Source organism: Salvelinus fontinalis, unplaced genomic scaffold, assembly GCF_029448725.1.
Source record: "Salvelinus fontinalis isolate EN_2023a unplaced genomic scaffold, ASM2944872v1 scaffold_0783, whole genome shotgun sequence".
Lineage (NCBI taxonomy): Eukaryota > Metazoa > Chordata > Actinopteri > Salmoniformes > Salmonidae > Salvelinus > Salvelinus fontinalis.
The window spans coordinates 47,501-72,598 of NW_026600992.1; the positions used below are offsets into that span (position 1 = coordinate 47,501).

Here is a 25,098-nt window from a genome sequence, read left to right on the forward strand (position 1 = left end):
ACACAGCCACACACATACACACACAGCCACACACATACACACACAGCCACACACATACACACACAGCCACACACATACACACACAGCCACACACATACACACACAGCCACACACAGCCACACACATACACACACAGCCACACACATACACACACAGCCACACACAGCCACACACAGCCACACACATACACACACAGCCACACACATACACACACAGCCACACACATACACACACAGCCACACACAGCCACACACAGCCACACACATACACACACAGCCACACACATACACACACAGCCACACACAGCCACACACAGCCACACACAGCCACACACAGCCACACACAGCCACACACAGCCACACACAGCCACACACAGCCACACACAGCCACACACATACACACACTGGCCATTTACACGATACAAGGGTGCAAGCTAGCTAGTGCAACGTATCAACAGCTATTGTTGGCCAATCCAGTAAGGTTTGTAATCTATGGTGAGCTTCGATTGGTCACTCGAGTCGCCCATGCTCGCATCGCTCAGCAGTCCCCTATCCCCCTCCGCTTCTCTCTCTTTCCTTCCGTTGAATGTGAATGTCTTCCCATGTTACACAGTGTAAATGGCCCGATACACACACTCTCTCTTTCTCTATGTGATAAACTAGGACTACCTCTTTCTACTGCCCCCACCGCAGGTCAGAGACCGTATCGTCCAATCACGATCCAACTCCACTAACGAGGACCTCCCTCTGCAGTTACCAAGAGTGCACCTGGATCTGACAGGACCAGAGAGGTTGCTGGGAGGGCCGGACGTGGCCGCCTGTCAGGTACGAGTATAGCCTGTCATGTACGAGTCCTACTGGGACACTGAGTTTAGCCTGTCAGGTACGAGTCCTACTGGGACACTGAGTTTAGTCTGTCAGGTACTAGTCCTACAGGGACACTGAGTTTAGCCTGTCAGGTACGAGTCCTACTGGGACACTGAGTTTAGTCTGTCAGGTACGAGTCCTACAGGGACACTGAGTTTAGTCTGTCAGGTACGAGTCCTACAGGGACACTGAGTTTAGTCTGTCAGGTACTAGTCCTACGGGGACACTGAGTTTAGCCTGTCAGGTACGAGTCCTACTGGGACACTGAGTTTAGTCTGTCAGGTACTAGTCCTACAGGGACACTGAGTTTAGTCTGTCAGGTACGAGTCCTACAGGGACACTGAGTTTAGTCTGTCAGGTACGAGTCCTACAGGGACACTGAGTTTAGTCTGTCGGGTACTAGCCCTACAGGGACACTGAGTTTAGTCTGTCAGGTACGAGTCCTACAGGGACACTGAGTTTAGCCTGTCAGGTACGAGTCCTACAGGGACACTGAGTTTAGTCTGTCAGGTACGAGTCCTACAGGGACACTGAGTTTAGTCTGTCAGGTACGAGTCCTACAGGGACACTGAGTTTAGCCTGTCAGGTACGAGTCCTACAGGGACACTGAGTTTAGTCTGTCAGGTACGAGTCCTACAGGGACACTGAGTTTAGTCTGTCGGGTACGAGTCCTACAGGGACACTGAGTTTAGTCTGTCAGGTACGAGTCCTACAGGGACACTGAGTTTAGTCTGTCAGGTACGAGTCCTACAGGGACACTGAGTTTAGTCTGTCGGGTTCTAGTCCTACAGGGACACTGAGTTTAGTCTAGTTCTCAGAACTAGAGCAGGTTAACATATTACCATCTACTATCAGTAGTTAGTCCTCTCAGAACTAGAGCAGGTTAACATATTACCATCTACTATCAGTAGTTAGTCCTCTCAGATCTAGAGCAGGTTAACATACTCCTGATGTTAGTTCAACAGTTCCCTGAATATTTAAACAAACACACACATTCACACCCTGAATAAAACCTTTTGCTCATTTCCTCCCATGGTGCATTGCAGACCCTGGTGGGGACGTTCTCTGAGTTATACCACGCAGCGTTCTCCAGGATTGGCTCGATGGAGAGGGAAATCTCCGCCCACCAAAGCCATGTCTCCGCCCTCCGGAAAGAACTACAAGATGCCTGTCTCAGAGAGGACGTCTGTTTCATCCCTGTAAGAGACTAGAGGGACTGTTACAACTAGAGACTCTATATAGTAACACTGTCCTAAAACTAGAGACTCTATATAGTAACACTGCTGTCCTACAACTAGAGACTCTATATAGTAACACTGTCCTACAACTAGAGACTCTATATAGTAACACTGTCCTACAACTAGAGACTCTATATAGTAACACTGTCCTACAACTAGAGACTCTATATAGTAACACTGCTGTCCTACAACTAGAGACTCTATATAGTAACACTGCTGTCCTACAACTAGAGACTCTATATAGTAACACTGTCCTACAACTAGAGACTCTATATAGTAACACTGTCCTACAACTAGAGACTCTATATAGTAACACTGCTGTCCTACAACTAGAGACTCTATATAGTAACACTGTCCTACAACTAGAGACTCTATATAGTAACACTGCTGTCCTACAACTAGAGACTCTATATAGTAACACTGCTGTCCTACAACTAGAGACTCTATATAGTAACACTGTCCTACAACTAGAGACTCTATATAGTAACACTGTCCTACAACTAGAGACTCTATATAGTAACACTGCTGTCCTACAACTAGAGACTCTATATAGTAACACTGTCCTACAACTAGAGACTCTATATAGTAACACTGTCCAACAACTAGAGACTCTATATAGTAACACTGCTGTCCTACAACTAGAGACTCTATATAGTAACACTGTCCTACAACTAGAGAGACTCTATATAGTAACACTGTCCTACAACTAGAGACTCTATATAGTAACACTGTCCTACAACTAGAGACTCTATATAGTAACACTGTCCTACAACTAGAGACTCTATACAGTAACACTGTCCTACAACTAGAGACTCTATATAGTAACACTGTCCTACAACTAGAGACTCTATATAGTAACACTGCTGTCCTACAACTAGAGACTCTATATAGTAACACTGTCCTACAACTAGAGACTCTATATAGTAACACTGCTGTCCTACAACTAGAGACTCTATATAGTAACACTGTCCTACAACTAGAGACTCTATATAGTAACACTGTCCTACAACTAGAGACTCTATATAGTAACACTGCTGTCCTACAACTAGAGACTCTATATAGTAACACTGCTGTCCTACAACTAGAGACTCTATATAGTAACACTGTCCTACAACTAGAGACTCTATATAGTAACACTGTCCTACAACTAGAGACTCTATATAGTAACACTGTCCTACAACTAGAGACTCTATATAGTAACACTGTCCTACAACTAGAGAGACTCTATATAGTAACACTGTCCTACAACTAGAGACTCTATATAGTAACACTGTCCTACAACTAGAGACTCTATATAGTAACACTGCTGTCCTACAACTAGAGACTCTATATAGTAACACTGTCCTACAACTAGAGACTCTATATAGTAACACTGCTGTCCTACAACTAGAGACTCTATATAGTAACACTGTCCTACAACTAGAGACTCTATATAGTAACACTGTCCTACAACTAGAGAGACTCTATATAGTAACACTGTCCTACAACTAGAGACTCTATATAGTAACACTGCTGTCCTACAACTAGAGACTCTATATAGTAACACTGTCCTACAACTAGAGACTCTATATAGTAACACTGTCCTACAACTAGAGAGACTCTATGTAGTAACACTGTCCTACAACTAGAGACTCTATATAGTAACACTGCTGTCCTACAACTAGAGACTCTATATTGTAACACTGTCCTACAACTAGAGAGACTCTATATAGTAACACTGTCCTACAACTAGAGACTCTATATAGTAACACTGTCCTACAACTAGAGACTCTATATAGTAACACTGCTGTCCTACAACTAGAGACTCTATATAGTAACACTGTCCTACAACTAGAGACTCTATATAGTAACACTGTCCTACAACTAGAGACTCTATATAGTAACACTGCTGTCCTACAACTAGAGACTCTATATAGTAACACTGTCCTACAACTAGAGACTCTATATAGTAACACTGTCCTACAACTAGAGACTCTATATAGTAACACTGTCCTACAACTAGAGACTCTATACAGTAACACTGCTGTCCTACAACTAGAGACTCTATATAGTAACACTGCTGTCCTACAACTAGAGACTCTATATTGTAACACTGTACTACAACTAGAGACTCTATATAGTAACACTGCTGTCCTACAACTAGAGACTCTATATAGTAACACTGTCCTACAACTAGAGACTCTATATAGTAACACTGTCCTACAACTAGAGACTCTATATAGTAACACTGTCCTACAACTAGAGACTCTATATAGTAACACTGTCCTACAACTAGAGACTCTATACAGTAACACTGCTGTCCTACAACTAGAGACTCTATATACTAACACTGCTGTCCTACAACTAGAGACTCTATATAGTAACACTGTCCTACAACTAGAGACTCTATATAGTAACACTGTCCTACAACTAGAGACTCTATATAGTAACACTGTCCTGCAACTAGAGACTCTATATAGTAACACTGTCCTACAACTAGAGACTCTATATAGTAACACTGCTGTCCTACATCTAGAGACTCTATATAGTAACACTGCTGTCCTACAACTAGAGACTCTATATAGTAACACTGCTGTCCTACATCTAGAGACTCTATATAGTAACACTGCTGTCCTACAACTAGAGACTCTATATAGTAACACTGTCCTACAACTAGAGAGACTCTATATAGTAACACTGCTGTCCTACAACTAGAGACTCTATATAGTAACACTGCTGTCCTACAACTAGAGACTCTATATAGTAACACTGTCCTACAACTAGAGACTCTATATAGTAACACTGTCCTACAACTAGAGACTCTATATAGTAACACTGTCCTACAACTAGAGACTCTATATAGTAACACTGTCCTACAACTAGAGACTCTATATAGTAACACTGTCCTACAACTAGAGACTCTATATAGTAACACTGTCCTACAACTAGAGACTCTATATAGTAACACTGTCCTACAACTAGAGACTCTATATAGTAACACTGCTGTCCTACAACTAGAGACTCTATATAGTAACACTGTCCTACAACTAGAGACTCTATATAGTAACACTGCTGTCCTACAACTAGAGACTCTATATAGTAACACTGTCCTACAACTAGAGACTCTATATAGTAACACTGTCCTACAACTAGAGACTCTATATAGTAACACTGCTGTCCTACAACTAGAGAGACTCTATATAGTAACACTGCTGTCCTACAACTAGAGACTCTATATAGTAACACTGTCCTACAACTAGAGACTCTATATTGTAACACTGTCCTACAACTAGAGAGACTCTATATAGTAACACTGTCCTACAACTAGAGACTCTATATAGTAACACTGTCCTACAACTAGAGACTCTATATAGTAACACTGTCCTACAACTAGAGACTCTATATAGTAACACTGCTGTCCTACAACTAGAGAGACTCTATATAGTAACACTGCTGTCCTACAACTAGAGAGACTCTATATAGTAACACTGTCCTACAACTAGAGAGACTCTATATAGTAACACTGTCCTACAACTAGAGACTCTATATAGTAACACTGCTGTCCTACAACTAGAGAGACTCTATATAGTAACACTGCTGTCCTACAACTAGAGACTCTATATAGTAACACTGTCCTACAACTAGAGACTCTATATAGTAACACTGTCCTACAACTAGAGACTCTAAATAGTAACACTGTCCTACAACTAGAGACTCTATATAGTAACACTGCTGTCCTACAACTAGAGACTCTATATAGTAACACTGTCCTACAACTAGAGACTCTATATAGTAACACTGTCCTACAACTAGAGAGACTCTATGTAGTAACACTGTCCTACAACTAGAGACTCTATATAGTAACACTGCTGTCCTACAACTAGAGACTCTATATAGTAACACTGCTGTCCTACAACTAGAGACTCTATATAGTAACACTGTCCTACAACTAGAGACTCTATATAGTAACACTGTCCTACAACTAGAGACTCTATATAGTAACACTGTCCTACAACTAGAGAGACTCTATATAGTAACACTGTCCTACAACTAGAGACTCTATATAGTAACACTGTCCTACAACTAGAGACTCTATATAGTAACACTGTCCTACAACTAGAGACTCTATATAGTAACACTGTCCTACAACTAGAGACTCTATATAGTAACACTGTCCTACAACTAGAGACTCTATACAGTAACACTGCTGTCCTACAACTAGAGACTCTATATAGTAACACTGTCCTACAACTAGAGACTCTATATAGTAACACTGTCCTACAACTAGAGACTCTATATAGTAACACTGCTGTCCTACAACTAGAGACTCTATATAGTAACACTGTCCAACAACTAGAGACTCTATATAGTAACACTGCTGTCCTACAACTAGAGACTCTATATAGTAACACTGTCCTACAACTAGAGACTATATATAGTAACACTGTCCTACAACTAGAGAGACTCTATATAGTAACACTGCTGTCCTACAACTAGAGACTCTATATAGTAACACTGCTGTCCTACAACTAGAGACTCTATATAGTAACACTGTCCTACAACTAGAGACTCTATATAGTAACACTGCTGTCCTACAACTAGAGACTCTATATAGTAACACTGTCCTACAACTAGAGACTCTATATAGTAACACTGTCCTACAACTAGAGACTCTATATAGTAACACTGTCCTACAACTAGAGACTCTATATAGTAACACTGCTGTCCTACAACTAGAGACTCTATATAGTAACACTGTCCTACAACTAGAGACTCTATATAGTAACACTGTCCTACAACTAGAGAGACTCTATATAGTAACACTGTCCTACAACTAGAGACTCTATATAGTAACACTGTCCTACAACTAGAGACTCTATATAGTAACACTGTCCTACAACTAGAGACTCTATATAGTAACACTGTCCTACAACTAGAGACTCTATATAGTAACACTGTCCTACAACTAGAGACTCTATATAGTAACACTGCTGTCCTACAACTAGAGACTCTATATAGTAACACTGTCCTACAACTAGAGACTCTATATAGTAACACTGTCCTACAACTAGAGACTCTATATAGTAACACTGCTGTCCTACAACTAGAGACTCTATATAGTAACACTGTCCTACAACTAGAGACTCTATATAGTAACACTGTCCTACAACTAGAGACTCTATATAGTAACACTGTCCTACAACTAGAGACTCTATATAGTAACACTGTCCTACAACTAGAGAGACTCTATATAGTAACACTGTCCTACAACTAGAGACTCTATATAGTAACACTGTCCTACAACTAGAGACTCTATATAGTAACACTGTCCTACAACTAGAGACTCTATATAGTAACACTGTCCTACAACTAGAGAGACTCTATATAGTAACACTGTCCTACAACTAGAGACTCTATATAGTAACACTGCTGTCCTACAACTAGAGACTCTATATAGTAACACTGTCCTACAACTAGAGACTCTATATAGTAACACTGTCCTACAACTAGAGAGACTCTATGTAGTAACACTGTCCTACAACTAGAGACTCTATATAGTAACACTGCTGTCCTACAACTAGAGACTCTATATAGTAACACTGTCCTACAACTAGAGAGACTCTATATAGTAACACTGTCCTACAACTAGAGACTCTATATAGTAACACTGTCCTACAACTAGAGACTCTATATAGTAACACTGCTGTCCTACAACTAGAGACTCTATATAGTAACACTGTCCTACAACTAGAGACTCTATATAGTAACACTGCTGTCCTACAACTAGAGACTCTATATAGTAACACTGTCCTACAACTAGAGACTCTATATAGTAACACTGTCCTACAACTAGAGACTCTATATAGTAACACTGTCCTACAACTAGAGACTCTATATAGTAACACTGTCCTACAACTAGAGACTCTATACAGTAACACTGCTGTCCTACAACTAGAGACTCTATATAGTAACACTGTCCTACAACTAGAGACTCTATATAGTAACACTGTCCTACAACTAGAGACTCTATATAGTAACACTGTCCTACAACTAGAGACTCTATATAGTAACACTGTCCTACAACTAGAGACTCTATACAGTAACACTGCTGTCCTACAACTAGAGACTCTATATAGTAACACTGCTGTCCTACAACTAGAGACTCTATATAGTAACACTGTCCTACAACTAGAGACTCTATATAGTAACACTGTCCTACAACTAGAGACTCTATATAGTAACACTGTCCTACAACTAGAGACTCTATATAGTAACACTGTCCTACAACTAGAGAGACTCTATATAGTAACACTGCTGTCCTACAACTAGAGACTCTATATAGTAACACTGCTGTCCTACAACTAGAGACTCTATATAGTAACACTGTCCTACAACTAGAGACTCTATATAGTAACACTGTCCTACAACTAGAGACTCTATATAGTAACACTGTCCTACAACTAGAGACTCTATATAGTAACACTGTCCTACAACTAGAGACTCTATATAGTAACACTGTCCTACAACTAGAGACTCTATATAGTAACACTGTCCTACAACTAGAGACTCTATATAGTAACACTGTCCTACAACTAGAGACTCTATATAGTAACACTGTCCTACAACTAGAGACTCTATATAGTAACACTGTCCTACAACTAGAGACTCTATATAGTAACACTGCTGTCCTACAACTAGAGACTCTATATAGTAACACTGTCCTACAACTAGAGACTCTATATAGTAACACTGCTGTCCTACAACTAGAGACTCTATATAGTAACACTGCTGTCCTACAACTAGAGACTCTATATAGTAACACTGTCCTACAACTAGAGACTCTATATAGTAACACTGTCCTACAACTAGAGACTCTATATAGTAACACTGCTGTCCTACAACTAGAGACTCTATATAGTAACACTGCTGTCCTACAACTAGAGACTCTATATAGTAACACTGTCCTACAACTAGAGACTCTATATTGTAACACTGTCCTACAACTAGAGAGACTCTATATTGTAACACTGTCCTACAACTAGAGAGACTCTATATAGTAACACTGTCCTACAACTAGAGACTCTATATAGTAACACTGTCCTACAACTAGAGACTCTATATAGTAACACTGTCCTACAACTAGAGACTCTATATAGTAACACTGCTGTCCTACAACTAGAGAGACTCTATATAGTAACACTGTCCTACAACTAGAGAGACTCTATATAGTAACACTGTCCTACAACTAGAGAGACTCTATATAGTAACACTGTCCTACAACTAGAGACTCTATATAGTAACACTGCTGTCCTACAACTAGAGAGACTCTATATAGTAACACTGTCCTACAACTAGAGACTCTATATAGTAACACTGTCCTACAACTAGAGACTCTATATAGTAACACTGTCCTACAACTAGAGACTCTATATAGTAACACTGTCCTACAACTAGAGACTCTATATAGTAACACTGTCCTACAACTAGAGAGACTCTATATAGTAACACTGCTGTCCTACAACTAGAGACTCTATATAGTAACACTGCTGTCCTACAACTAGAGACTCTATATAGTAACACTGTCCTACAACTAGAGACTCTATATAGTAACACTGTCCTACAACTAGAGACTCTATATAGTAACACTGTCCTACAACTAGAGACTCTATATAGTAACACTGTCCTACAACTAGAGACTCTATATAGTAACACTGTCCTACAACTAGAGACTCTATATAGTAACACTGTCCTACAACTAGAGACTCTATATAGTAACACTGTCCTACAACTAGAGACTCTATATAGTAACACTGTCCTACAACTAGAGACTCTATATAGTAACACTGTCCTACAACTAGAGACTCTATATAGTAACACTGCTGTCCTACAACTAGAGACTCTATATAGTAACACTGTCCTACAACTAGAGACTCTATATAGTAACACTGCTGTCCTACAACTAGAGACTCTATATAGTAACACTGTCCTACAACTAGAGACTCTATATAGTAACACTGTCCTACAACTAGAGACTCTATATAGTAACACTGCTGTCCTACAACTAGAGAGACTCTATATAGTAACACTGCTGTCCTACAACTAGAGACTCTATATAGTAACACTGTCCTACAACTAGAGACTCTATATTGTAACACTGTCCTACAACTAGAGAGACTCTATATTGTAACACTGTCCTACAACTAGAGAGACTCTATATAGTAACACTGTCCTACAACTAGAGACTCTATATAGTAACACTGTCCTACAACTAGAGACTCTATATAGTAACACTGTCCTACAACTAGAGACTCTATATAGTAACACTGCTGTCCTACAACTAGAGAGACTCTATATAGTAACACTGTCCTACAACTAGAGAGACTCTATATAGTAACACTGTCCTACAACTAGAGAGACTCTATATAGTAACACTGTCCTACAACTAGAGACTCTATATAGTAACACTGCTGTCCTACAACTAGAGAGACTCTATATAGTAACACTGTCCTACAACTGAGAGACTCTATATAGTAACACTGTCCTACAACTAGAGAGACTCTATATAGTAACACTGTCCTACAACTAGAGACTCTATATAGTAACACTGTCCTACAACTAGAGACTCTATATAGTAACACTGTCCTACAACTAGAGACTCTATATAGTAACACTGCTGTCCTACAACTAGAGACTCTATATAGTAACACTGTCCTACAACTAGAGACTCTATATAGTAACACTGTCCTACAACTAGAGAGACTCTATATAGTAACACTGTCCTACAACTAGAGACTCTATATAGTAACACTGCTGTCCTACAACTAGAGACTCTATATAGTAACACTGCTGTCCTACAACTAGAGACTCTATATAGTAACACTGTCCTACAACTAGAGACTCTATATAGTAACACTGCTGTCCTACAACTAGAGACTCTATATAGTAACACTGTCCTACAACTAGAGACTCTATATAGTAACACTGTCCTACAACTAGAGACTCTATATAGTAACACTGTCCTACAACTAGAGACTCTATATAGTAACACTGTCCTACAACTAGAGACTCTATATAGTAACACTGTCCTACAACTAGAGACTCTATATAGTAACACTGTCCTACAACTAGAGACTCTATATAGTAACACTGTCCTACAACTAGAGACTCTATATAGTAACACTGTCCTACAACTAGAGACTCTATATAGTAACACTGCTGTCCTACAACTAGAGACTCTATATAGTAACACTGTCCTACAACTAGAGACTCTATATAGTAACACTGTCCTACAACTAGAGACTCTATATAGTAACACTGCTGTCCTACAACTAGAGACTCTATATAGTAACACTGTCCTACAACTAGAGACTCTATATAGTAACACTGCTGTCCTACAACTAGAGACTCTATATAGTAACACTGTCCTACAACTAGAGACTCTATATAGTAACACTGTCCTACAACTAGAGAGACTCTATATAGTAACACTGCTGTCCTACAACTAGAGACTCTATATAGTAACACTGCTGTCCTACAACTAGAGACTCTATATAGTAACACTGTCCTACAACTAGAGACTCTATATAGTAACACTGTCCTACAACTAGAGAGACTCTATATAGTAACACTGCTGTCCTACAACTAGAGACTCTATATAGTAACACTGTCCTACAACTAGAGACTCTATATAGTAACACTGTCCTACAACTAGAGACTCTATATAGTAACACTGCTGTCCTACAACTAGAGACTCTATATAGTAACACTGTCCTACAACTAGAGACTCTATATAGTAACACTGTCCTACAACTAGAGACTCTATATAGTAACACTGTCCTACAACTAGAGACTCTATATAGTAACACTGTCCTACAACTAGAGACTCTATATAGTAACACTGTCCTACAACTAGAGACTCTATATAGTAACACTGTCCTACAACTAGAGACTCTATATAGTAACACTGTCCTACAACTAGAGACTCTATATAGTAACACTGTCCTACAACTAGAGACTCTATATAGTAACACTGTCCTACAACTAGAGACTCTATATAGTAACACTGTCCTACAACTAGAGACTCTATATAGTAACACTGTCCTACAACTAGAGACTCTATATAGTAACACTGCTGTCCTACAACTAGAGACTCTATATAGTAACACTGTCCTACAACTAGAGACTCTATATAGTAACACTGCTGTCCTACAACTAGAGAGACTCTATATAGTAACACTGTCCTACAACTAGAGAGACTCTATATAGTAACACTGTCCTACAACTAGAGAGACTCTATATAGTAACACTGTCCTACAACTAGAGACTCTATATAGTAACACTGCTGTCCTACAACTAGAGAGACTCTATATAGTAACACTGTCCTACAACTAGAGAGACTCTATATAGTAACACTGTCCTACAACTAGAGAGACTCTATATAGTAACACTGTCCTACAACTAGAGACTCTATATAGTAACACTGTCCTACAACTAGAGACTCTAAATAGTAACACTGTCCTACAACTAGAGACTCTATATAGTAACACTGCTGTCCTACAACTAGAGACTCTATATAGTAACACTGTCCTACAACTAGAGACTCTATATAGTAACACTGTCCTACAACTAGAGAGACTCTATGTAGTAACACTGTCCTACAACTAGAGACTCTATATAGTAACACTGCTGTCCTACAACTAGAGACTCTATATAGTAACACTGCTGTCCTACAACTAGAGACTCTATATAGTAACACTGTCCTACAACTAGAGACTCTATATAGTAACACTGTCCTACAACTAGAGACTCTATATAGTAACACTGCTGTCCTACAACTAGAGACTCTATATAGTAACACTGCTGTCCTACAACTAGAGACTCTATATAGTAACACTGTCCTACAACTAGAGACTCTATATAGTAACACTGTCCTACAACTAGAGACTCTATGTAGTAACACTGCTGTCCTACAACTAGAGACTCTATATAGTAACACTGCTGTCCTACAACTAGAGACTCTATATAGTAACACTGTCCTACAACTAGAGACTCTATATAGTAACACTGCTGTCCTACAACTAGAGACTCTATATAGTAACACTGTCCTACAACTAGAGACTCTATATAGTAACACTGCTGTCCTACAACTAGAGACTCTATATAGTAACACTGCTGTCCTACAACTAGAGACTCTATATAGTAACACTGTCCTACAACTAGAGACTCTATATAGTAACACTGCTGTCCTACAACTAGAGACTCTATATAGTAACACTGTCCTACAACTAGAGACTCTATATAGTAACACTGCTGTCCTACAACTAGAGAGACTCTATATAGTAACACTGCTGTCCTACAACTAGAGACTCTATATAGTAACACTGCTGTCCTACAACTAGAGACTCTATATAGTAACACTGTCCTACAACTAGAGACTCTATATAGTAACACTGTCCTACAACTAGAGACTCTATATAGTAACACTGTCCTACAACTAGAGACTCTATATAGTAACACTGTCCTACAACTAGAGACTCTATATAGTAACACTGTCCTACAACTAGAGACTCTATATAGCAACACTGTCCTACAACTAGAGACTCTATATAGTAACACTGTCCTACAACTAGAGACTCTATATAGTAACACTGTCCTACAACTAGAGACTCTATATAGTAACACTGTCCTACAACTAGAGACTCTATATAGTAACACTGTCCTACAACTAGAGACTCTATATAGTAATACTGCTGTCCTACAACTAGAGACTCTATATAGTAACACTGTCCTACAACTAGAGACTCTATATAGTAACACTGTCCTACAACTAGAGACTCTATATAGTAACACTGCTGTCCTACAACTAGAGACTCTATATAGTAACACTGCTGTCCTACAACTAGAGAGACTCTATATAGTAACACTGTCCTACAACTAGAGACTCTATATAGTAACACTGCTGTCCTACAACTAGAGACTCTATATAGTAACACTGTCCTACAACTAGAGACTCTATATAGTAACACTGTCCTACAACTAGGGACTCTATATAGTAACACTGTCCTACAACTAGAGACTCTATATAGTAACACTGTCCTACAACTAGAGACTCTATATAGTAACACTGTCCTTCAACTAGAGACTCTATATAGTAACACTGCTGTCCTACAACTAGAGACTCTATATAGTAACACTGTCCTACAACTAGAGACTCTATATAGTAACACTGTCCTACAACTAGAGACTCTATATAGTAACACTGTCCTACAACTAGAGAGACTCTATATAGTAACACTGTCCTACAACTAGAGACTCTATATAGTAACACTGTCCTACAACTAGAGACTCTATATAGTAACACTGCTGTCCTACAACTAGAGACTCTATATAGTAACACTGTCCTACAACTAGAGACTCTATATAGTAACACTGTCCTACAACTAGAGACTCTATATAGTAACACTGCTGTCCTACAACTAGAGACTCTATATAGTAACACTGTCCTACAACTAGAGACTCTATATAGTAACACTGCTGTCCTACAACTAGAGACTATATATAGTAACACTGTCCTACAACTAGAGACTCTATATAGTAACACTGCTGTCCTACAACTAGAGACTCTATATAGTAACACTGTCCTACAACTAGAGACTCTATATAGTAACACTGCTGTCCTACAACTAGAGACTCTATATAGTAACACTGCTGTCCTACAACTAGAGACTCTATATAGTAACACTGTCCTACAACTAGAGACTCTATATAGTAACACTGCTGTCCTACAACTACAGACTCTATATAGTAACACTGTCCTACAACTAGAGACTCTATATAGTAACACTGTCCTACAACTAGAGACTCTATATAGTAACACTGTCCTACAACTAGAGACTCTATATAGTAACACTGCTGTCCTACAACTAGAGACTCTATGTAGTAACACTGTCCTTCAACTAGAGACTCTATATAGTAACACTGCTGTCCTACAACTAGAGAATCTATATAGTAACACTGCTGTCCTACAACTAGAGACTCTATATAGTAACACTGTCCTACAACTAGAGACTCTATATAGTAACACTGCTGTCCTACAACTAGAGACTCTATATAGTAACACTGCTGTCCTACAACTAGAGACTCTATATAGTAACACTGTCCTACAACTAGAGACTCTATATAGTAACACTGCTGTCCTACAACTAGAGACTCTATATAGTAACACTGTCCTACAACTAGAGACTCTATATAGTAACACTGTCCTACAACTAGAGACTCTATATAGTAACACTGTCCTACAACTAGAGACTCTATATAGTAACACTGCTGTCCTACAACTAGAGACTCTATATAGTAACACTGCTGTCCTACAACTAGAGAGACTCTATATAGTAACACTGTCCTACAACTAGAGACTCTATATAGTAACACTGCTGTCCTACAACTAGAGAGACTCTATATAGTAACACTGCTGTCCTACAACTAGAGACTCTATATAGTATCACTGTCCTACAACTAGAGACTCTATATAGTAACACTGTCCTACAACTAGGGACTCTATATAGTAACACTGTCCTACAACTAGAGACTCTATATAGTAACACTGTCCTACAACTAGAGACTCTATATAGTAACACTGTCCTTCAACTAGAGACTCTATATAGTAACACTGCTGTCCTACAACTAGAGACTCTATATAGTAACACTGTCCTACAACTAGAGACTCTATATAGTAACACTGTCCTACAACTAGAGACTCTATATAGTAACACTGTCCTACAACTAGAGAGACTCTATATAGTAACACTGTCCTACAACTAGAGACTCTATATAGTAACACTGTCCTACAACTAGAGACTCTATATAGTAACACTGCTGTCCTACAACTAGAGACTCTATATAGTAACACTGTCCTACAACTAGAGACTCTATATAGTAACACTGTCCTACAACTAGAGACTCTATATAGTAACACTGCTGTCCTACAACTAGAGACTCTATATAGTAACACTGTCCTACAACTAGAGACTCTATATAGTAACACTGCTGTCCTACAACTAGAGACTCTATATAGTAACACTGTCCTACAACTAGAGACTCTATATAGTAACACTGCTGTCCTACAACTAGAGACTCTATATAGTAACACTGTCCTACAACTAGAGACTCTATATAGTAACACTGTCCTACAACTAGAGACTCTATATAGTAACACTGCTGTCCTACAACTAGAGACTCTATATAGTAACACTGCTGTCCTACAACTAGAGACTCTATATAGTAACACTGTCCTACAACTAGAGACTCTATATAGTAACACTGCTGTCCTACAACTAGAGACTCTATATAGTAACACTGTCCTACAACTAGAGACTCTATATAGTAACACTGTCCTACAACTAGAGACTCTATATAGTAACACTGTCCTACAACTAGAGACTCTATATAGTAACACTGCTGTCCTACAACTAGAGACTCTATATAGTAACACTGTCCTACAACTAGAGAATCTATATAGTAACACTGCTGTCCTACAACTAGAGACTCTATATAGTAACACTGTCCTACAACTAGAGACTCTATATCGTAACACTGTCCTACAACTAGAGACTCAATATAGTAACACTGTCCTACAACTAGAGACTCTATATAGTAACACTGCTGTCCTACAACTAGAGACTCTATGTAGTAACACTGTCCTTCAACTAGAGACTCTATATAGTAACACTGCTGTCCTACAACTAGAGACTCTATATAGTAACACTGTCCTACAACTAGAGACTCTATATAGTAACACTGCTGTCCTACAACTAGAGACTCTATATAGTAACACTGTCCTACAACTAGAGACTCTATATAGTAACACTGCTGTCCTACAACTAGAGACTCTATATAGTACCACTGTCCTACAACTAGAGAGACTCTATATAGTAACACTGTCCTACAACTAGAGACTCTATATAGTAACACTGTCCTACAACTAGAGACTCTATATAGTAACACTGCTGTCCTACAACTAGAGACTCTATATAGTAACACTGTCCTACAACTAGAGACTCTATATAGTAACACTGTCCTACAACTAGAGACTCTATATAGTAACACTGTCCTACAACTAGAGACTCTATATAGTAACACTGTCCTACAACTAGAGACTCTATATAGTAACACTGCTGTCCTACATCTAGAGACTCTATATAGTAACACTGCTGTCCTACAACTAGAGACTCTATATAGTAACACTGCTGTCCTACAACTAGAGACTCTATATAGTAACACTGTCCTACAACTAGAGACTCTATATAGTAACACTGTCCTACAACTAGAGACTCAATATAGTAACACTGTCCTACAACTAGAGACTCTATATAGTAACACTGCTGTCCTACAACTAGAGACTCTATGTAGTAACACTGTCCTTCAACTAGAGACTCTATATAGTAACACTGCTGTCCTACAACTAGAGACTCTATATAGTAACACTGTCCTACAACTAGAGACTCTATATAGTAACACTGCTGTCCTACAACTAGAGACTCTATATAGTAACACTGTCCTACAACTAGAGACTCTATATAGTAACACTGCTGTCCTACAACTAGAGACTCTATATAGTACCACTGTCCTACAACTAGAGAGACTCTATATAGTAACACTGTCCTACAACTAGAGACTCTATATAGTAACACTGTCCTACAACTAAAGACTCTATATAGTAACACTGTCCTACAACTAGAGACTCTATATAGTACCACTGCTGTCCTACAACTAGAGACTCTATATAGTAACACTGTCCTACAACTAGAGACTCTATATAGTAACACTGTCCTACAACTAGAGACTCTATATAGTAACACTGTCCTACAACTAGAGACTCTATATAGTAACACTGTCCTACAACTAGAGACTCTATATAGTAACACTGTCCTACAACTAGAGACTCTATATAGTAACACTGTCCTTCAACTAGAGACTCTATATAGTAACACTGTCCTACAACTAGAGAGACTCTATATAGTAACACTGTCCTACAACTAGAGACTCTATATAGTAACACTGTCCTACAACTAGAGACTCTATATAGTAACACTGCTGTCCTACATCTAGAGACTCTATATAGTAACACTGCTGTCCTACAACTAGAGACTCTATATAGTAACACTGCTGTCCTACAACTAGAGACTCTATATAGTAACACTGTCCTACAACTAGAGACTCTATATAGTAACACTGTCCTACAACTAGAGACTCAATATAGTAACACTGTCCTACAACTAGAGACTCTATATAGTAACACTGCTGTCCTACAACTAGAGACTCTATATAGTAACACTGTCCTACAACTAGAGACTCTATATAGTAACACTGCTGTCCTACAACTAGAGACTCTATATAGTACCACTGTCCTACAACTAGAGAGACTCTATATAGTAACACTGTCCTACAACTAGAGACTCTATATAGTAACACTGTCCTACAACTAGAGACTCTATATAGTAACACTGTCCTACAACTAGAGACTCTATATAGTACCACTGCTGTCCTACAACTAGAGACTCTATATAGTAACACTGTCCTACAACTAGAGACTCTATATAGTAACACTGTCCTACAACTAGAGACTCTATATAGTAACACTGTCCTACAACTAGAGACTCTATATAGTAACACTGTCCTACAACTAGAGACTCTATATAGTAACACTGTCCTACAACTAGAGACTCTATATAGTAACACTGTCCTTCAACTAGAGACTCTATATAGTAACACTGTCCTACAACTAGAGAGACTCTATATAGTAACACTGTCCTACAACTAGAGACTCTATATAGTAACACTGTCCTACAACTAGAGACTCTATATAGTAACACTGCTGTCCTACATCTAGAGACTCTATATAGTAACACTGCTGTCCTACAACTAGAGACTCTATATAGTAACACTGCTGTCCTACAACTTGAGACTCTATATAGTAACACTGCTGTCCTACAACTAGAGACTCTATATAGTAACACTGTCCTACAACTAGAGACTCTATATAGTAACACTGCTGTCCTACAACTAGAGACTCTATATAGTAACACTGTCCTACAACTAGAGACTCTATATAGTAACACTGCTGTCCTACAACTAGAGACTCTATATAGTAACACTGTCCTACAACTAGAGACTCTATATAGTAACACTGTCCTACAACTAGAGAGACTCTATATAGTAACACTGCTGTCCTACAACTAGAGACTCTATATAGTAACACTGTCCTACAACTAGAGACTCTATATAGTAACACTGTCCTACAACTAGAGACTCTATATAGTAACACTGCTGTCCTACAACTAGAGACTCTATATAGTAACACTGTCCTACAACTAGAGACTCTATATAGTAACACTGCTGTCCTACAACTAGAGACTCTATATTGTAACACTGTCCTACAACTAGAGACTCTATATTGTAACAATGCTGTCCTACATCTAGAGACTCTATATAGTAACACTGTCCTACAACTAGAGACTCTATATAGTAACACTGTCCTACAACTAGAGACTCTATATAGTAACACTGTCCTACAACTAGAGACTCTATATAGTAACACTGCTGTCCTACAACTAGAGACTCTATATAGTAACACTGTCCTACAACTAGAGAGACTCTATATAGTAACACTGTCCTACAACTAGAGACTCTATATAGTAACACTGTCCTTCAACTAGAGACTCTATATAGTAACACTGTCCTACAACTAGAGAGACTCTATATAGTAACACTGTCCTACAACTAGAGACTCTATATAGTAACACTGCTGTCCTACAACTAGAGACTCTATATAGTAACACTGCTGTCCTACAACTAGAGACTCTATATAGTAACACTGCTGTCCTACATCTAGAGACTCTATATAGTAACACTGTCCTACAACTAGAGACTCTATATAGTAACACTGCTGTCCTACAACTAGAGACTCTATATAGTAACACTGTCCTACAACTAGAGACTCTATATAGTAACATTGCTGTCCTACAACTAGAGAGACTCTATATAGTAACACTGTCCTACAACTAGAGACTCTATATAGTAACACTGCTGTCCTACAACTAGAGACTCTATATAGTAACACTGCTGTCCTACAACTAGAGACTCTATATAGTAACACTGTCCTACAACTAGAGACTCTATATAGTAACACTGTCCTACAACTAGAGAGACTCTATATAGTAACACTGCTGTCCTACAACTAGAGAGACTCTATATAGTAACACTGTCCTACAACTAGAGACTCTATATAGTAACACTGCTGTCCTACAACTAGAGACTCTATATAGTAACACTGTCCTACAACTAGAGACTCTATATAGTAACACTGCTGTCCTACAACTAGAGACTCTATATAGTAACACTGTCCTACAACTAGAGACTCTATATAGTAACACTGCTGTCCTACAACTAGAGACTCTATATAGTAACACTGTCCTACAACTAGAGACTCTATATAGTAACACTGTCCTACAACTAGAGACTCTATATAGTAACACTGTCCTACAACTAGAGACTCTATACAGTAACACTGCTGTCCTACAACTAGAGACTCTATATAGTAACACTGCTGTCCTACAACCAGAGACTCTATATAGTAACACTGTCCTACAACTAGAGACTCTATATAGTAACACTGCTGTCCTACAACTAGAGACTCTATATAGTAACACTGTCCTACAACTAGAGACTCTATATAGTAACACTGTCCTACAACTAGAGACTCTATATAGTAACACTGCTGTCCTACAACTAGAGACTCTATATAGTAACACTGTCCTACAACTAGAGACTCTATATAGTAACACTGTCCTACAACTAGAGACTCTATATAGTAACACTGCTGTCCTACAACTAGAGACTCTATATAGTAACACTGTCCTACAACTAGAGACTCTATATAGTAACACTGCTGTCCTACAACTAGAGACTCTATATAGTAACACTGTCCTACAACTAGAGACTCTATATAGTAACACTGTCCTACAACTAGAGAGACTCTATATAGTAACACTGTCCTACAACTAGAGACTCTATATAGTAACACTGCTGTCCTACAACTAGAGACTCTATATAGTAACACTGTCCTACAACTAGAGACTCTATATAGTAACACTGTCCTACAACTAGAGAGACTCTATATAGTAACACTGCTGTCCTACAACTAGAGAGACTCTATATAGTAACACTGTCCTACAACTAGAGACTCTATATAGTAACACTGCTGTCCTACAACTAGAGACTCTATATAGTAACACTGTCCTACAACTAGAGACTCTATATAGTAACACTGCTGTCCTACAACTAGAGACTCTATATAGTAACACTGTCCTACAACTAGAGACTCTATATAGTAACACTGCTGTCCTACAACTAGAGACTCTATATAGTAACACTGTCCTACAACTAGAGACTCTATATAGTAACACTGTCCTACAACTAGAGACTCTATATAGTAACACTGTCCTACAACTAGAGACTCTATACAGTAACACTGCTGTCCTACAACTAGAGACTCTATATAGTAACACTGCTGTCCTACAACCAGAGACTCTATATAGTAACACTGTCCTACAACTAGAGACTCTATATAGTAACACTGCTGTCCTACAACTAGAGACTCTATATAGTAACACTGTCCTACAACTAGAGACTCTATATAGTAACACTGTCCTACAACTAGAGACTCTATATAGTAACACTGCTGTCCTACAACTAGAGACTCTATATAGTAACACTGTCCTACAACTAGAGACTCTATATAGTAACACTGTCCTACAACTAGAGACTCTATATAGTAACACTGCTGTCCTACAACTAGAGACTCTATATAGTAACACTGTCCTACAACTAGAGACTCTATATAGTAACACTGCTGTCCTACAACTAGAGACTCTATATAGTAACACTGTCCTACAACTAGAGACTCTATATAGTAACACTGTCCTACAACTAGAGAGACTCTATATAGTAACACTGTCCTACAACTAGAGACTCTATATAGTAACACTGCTGTCCTACAACTAGAGACTCTATATAGTAACACTGTCCTACAACTAGAGACTCTATATAGTAACACTGTCCTACAACTAGAGACTCTATACAGTAACACTGCTGTCCTACAACTAGAGACTCTATATAGTAACACTGTCCTACAACTAGAGACTCTATATAGTAACACTGTCCTACAACTAGAGACTCTATATAGTAACACTGTCCTACAACTAGAGACTCTATATAGTAACACTGTCTTACAACTAGAGACTCTATATAGTAACACTGTCCTACAACTAGAGACTCTATATAGTAACACTGTCCTACAACTAGAGACTCTATATAGTAACACTGTCCTACAACTAGAGACTCTATATAGTAACACTGTCCTACAACTAGAGACTCTATATAGTAACACTGTCCTACAACTAGAGACTCTATATAGTAACACTGCTGTCCTACAACTAGAGACTCTATATAGTAACACTGTCCTACAACTAGAGACTCTATATAGTAACACTGCTGTCCTACAACTAGAGACTCTATATAGTAACACTGTCCTACAACTAGAGACTCTATATTGTAACACTGTCCTACAACTAGAGACTCTATATAGTAACACTGCTGTCCTACAACTAGAGACTCTATATAGTAACACTGCTGTCCTACAACTAGAGACTCTATATAGTAACACTGCTGTCTCTCGTGTATCAGTTGTCTATCAATACTCTCAAATGACTAACGGTGTTGAAGAACCTCTGTTTGTCTCATTTAACACCACAGGGACTGCGGTGTCTGACAGAGTAGAAATCAGGCCGGATCCCTGTGTTTGTGTGCGTTTTTCTTCGTTGCTGTATATGTATATTTTAATGAATGACTGTCTACTTTTTCCAGACTTAACTTCCAAACTGTGAAATGTGTCCCGTTTTGACCAAACCCACAGTGACAGTTTCAATAGGAAGACTTTACTTCTTCTAACCCCTGGTTTCCATTTCCTTAATCTGGTCCTTAATCCCCCAAAACAAACAATGGTTTTCTAGATGCTGTAAAGGAACTGGTCTCAGGGGGAACAGCTGGATATGGACGGTCATCATTTAAATGACAGGCTGCTCTAAAACGCGACCTCCGATTCAATTGACTCTTTTTTTTTTTTTACTAAGAGCTCATTTCAAAAGGCTGAAAATTACTAGGATCAGTCTCTCTGTATATCTCTCCCTCTCTCCCTCAGCCTTTTTTTTTAAATACATTATTTTTTTTGGTTGGGGGTGGGGGGTCGTCAGTCAGGGGCTGTGTCTGACCCTCTAAAGACCAACATCGTCTCATAATTCGTAGTTTAGGACCTTCAGACTAGGACTCACTTTGTTTGATAGTTTGTCTCATAATTCGTAGTTTAGGACCTTCAGACTAGGACTTTGTTTGGTAGTTCGTCTCATAATTCGTAGTTTAGGACCTTCAGACTAGGACTTTGTTTGGTAGTTTGTGGCACATGTTTGTGTTTCCATATTCCTTAACCGTTGACCCCTTCTTTTCTTCAGGTGTGCGATTCTCAATCGTCAATGACCCCACACCCAGACGACCTCTGTCAACTTCTCGTTGACCCTGAAGCCCCTCCCACAGGCAAACCCAACCCTTCCCCCTCCCTCGCACCCTCCCTCCCCCTGTCAGACCCCCCTAAAAAGACTAAGGGCAGTAAGAAGGCCCCCAAGAAGACTCGTTCTGTACCGTCCAAGGCTCCGTCCGGAAGATAGACCACAGAATCACTGTTGTGTGTTACAGTGTATCTGTGCTACGTCTCAAGCAGCTTCCTGTTTCCTGTTTCCTGTTGACCTGTTGTCCTGTTGTTACACAACAAACAGCTTCCTGTTGACCGGAGACCCGATGGGTTCCCTTTTGGGAGAACGACCCGTCAATATAAACACTACAGATTCCTTCTATATTGTGTATATCTGTCCTTTTTATGAAGCGTTTTGTTACTGTCATTAAGAGTATGAAGTAGACATTTATTTTAGCTGAAACAAATGACCTGTAATCAGTAAACCTTTTGTTACCTGGAAAATGACTACTGTCGTTTCAGTTTGGGTCATGTGATGTCTCTTACATCCAGAGATCTGCCTCTCAGGGTGCAACTGGTGAATGAGTGGAAGTGTGTGGAAGTGTGTGTGTGTGTGTGTGTGTGTGTGTGTGTGTGTGTGTGTGTGTGTGTGTGTGTGTGTGTGTGTGTGTGTGTGTGTGTGTGTGTGTGTGTACGCTCTTCGTGAACCCTATACTCAGATCTCTCCAAAATGTGGCTCTCCCAGTACATCTACCCACAGACACAAGAAAGACTGTACAGCCCAATGATCTCCTATGGCTTTGTAGTCACTCTGTGTGTGTGTTTGCAACTTTCAATACATTGTAGATATTTTAATTGGCATACATCCTGTTCCAGTCATTCCCCAGCTGTTTCTGTGTCTCAGACCTTGTGACTTGAGACACACGACGCAGCGTCATCTGTCTACCTGAGCAGAGGTGTCTGTACCTGTCCCCAACCACCTGCCCTCAGCCAGCCTGCTACTGTCACCTCACTGAGTGTGTGTGTGTGTGTGTGTGTGTGTGTGTGTGTGTGTGTGTGTGTGTGTGTGTGTGTGTGTGTGTGTGTGTGTGTGTGTGTGTGTGTGTGTGTGTGTGTGTGTGTGTGTGTGTGTGTGTGTGTGTGTGTCACTCCACTCCTGTTCTCTTCCTACCTGATTATTAAAACCATTGGAAGTAAAACGGTCATATCACCACACCTCCATGGATACCTCTAGTACTACCACACCACTCCTCCATGGATACCTCTAGTACTACCACACCTCTCCTCCATGGATACCTCTAGTACTACCACACCTCTCCTCCATGGATACCTCTAGTACCACCACACCACTCCTCCATGGATACCTCTAGTACTACCACACCTCTCCTCCATGGATACCTCTAGTACTACCACACCACTCCTCCATGGATACCTC

The 25,098-nt window shown here is 39.2% G+C and overlaps 1 protein-coding gene across 1 annotated transcript in view; it reads left to right on the forward strand.

The window, feature by feature from the left end:
- The window catches only part of LOC129847339 (coiled-coil domain-containing protein 171-like), a gene marked incomplete at its 5' end in the record, with an annotated part of 71,140 nt that extends 46,973 nt beyond the window's left edge, over positions 1-24,167 (forward strand). The window contains 3 exon segments of the mRNA XM_055915102.1: positions 693-824; positions 1,913-2,065; positions 23,647-24,167. Coding sequence (XP_055771077.1) covers positions 693-824; positions 1,913-2,065; positions 23,647-23,859 — 498 coding nt within the window.
- Positions 24,168-25,098: the final 931 nt, after the last annotated feature.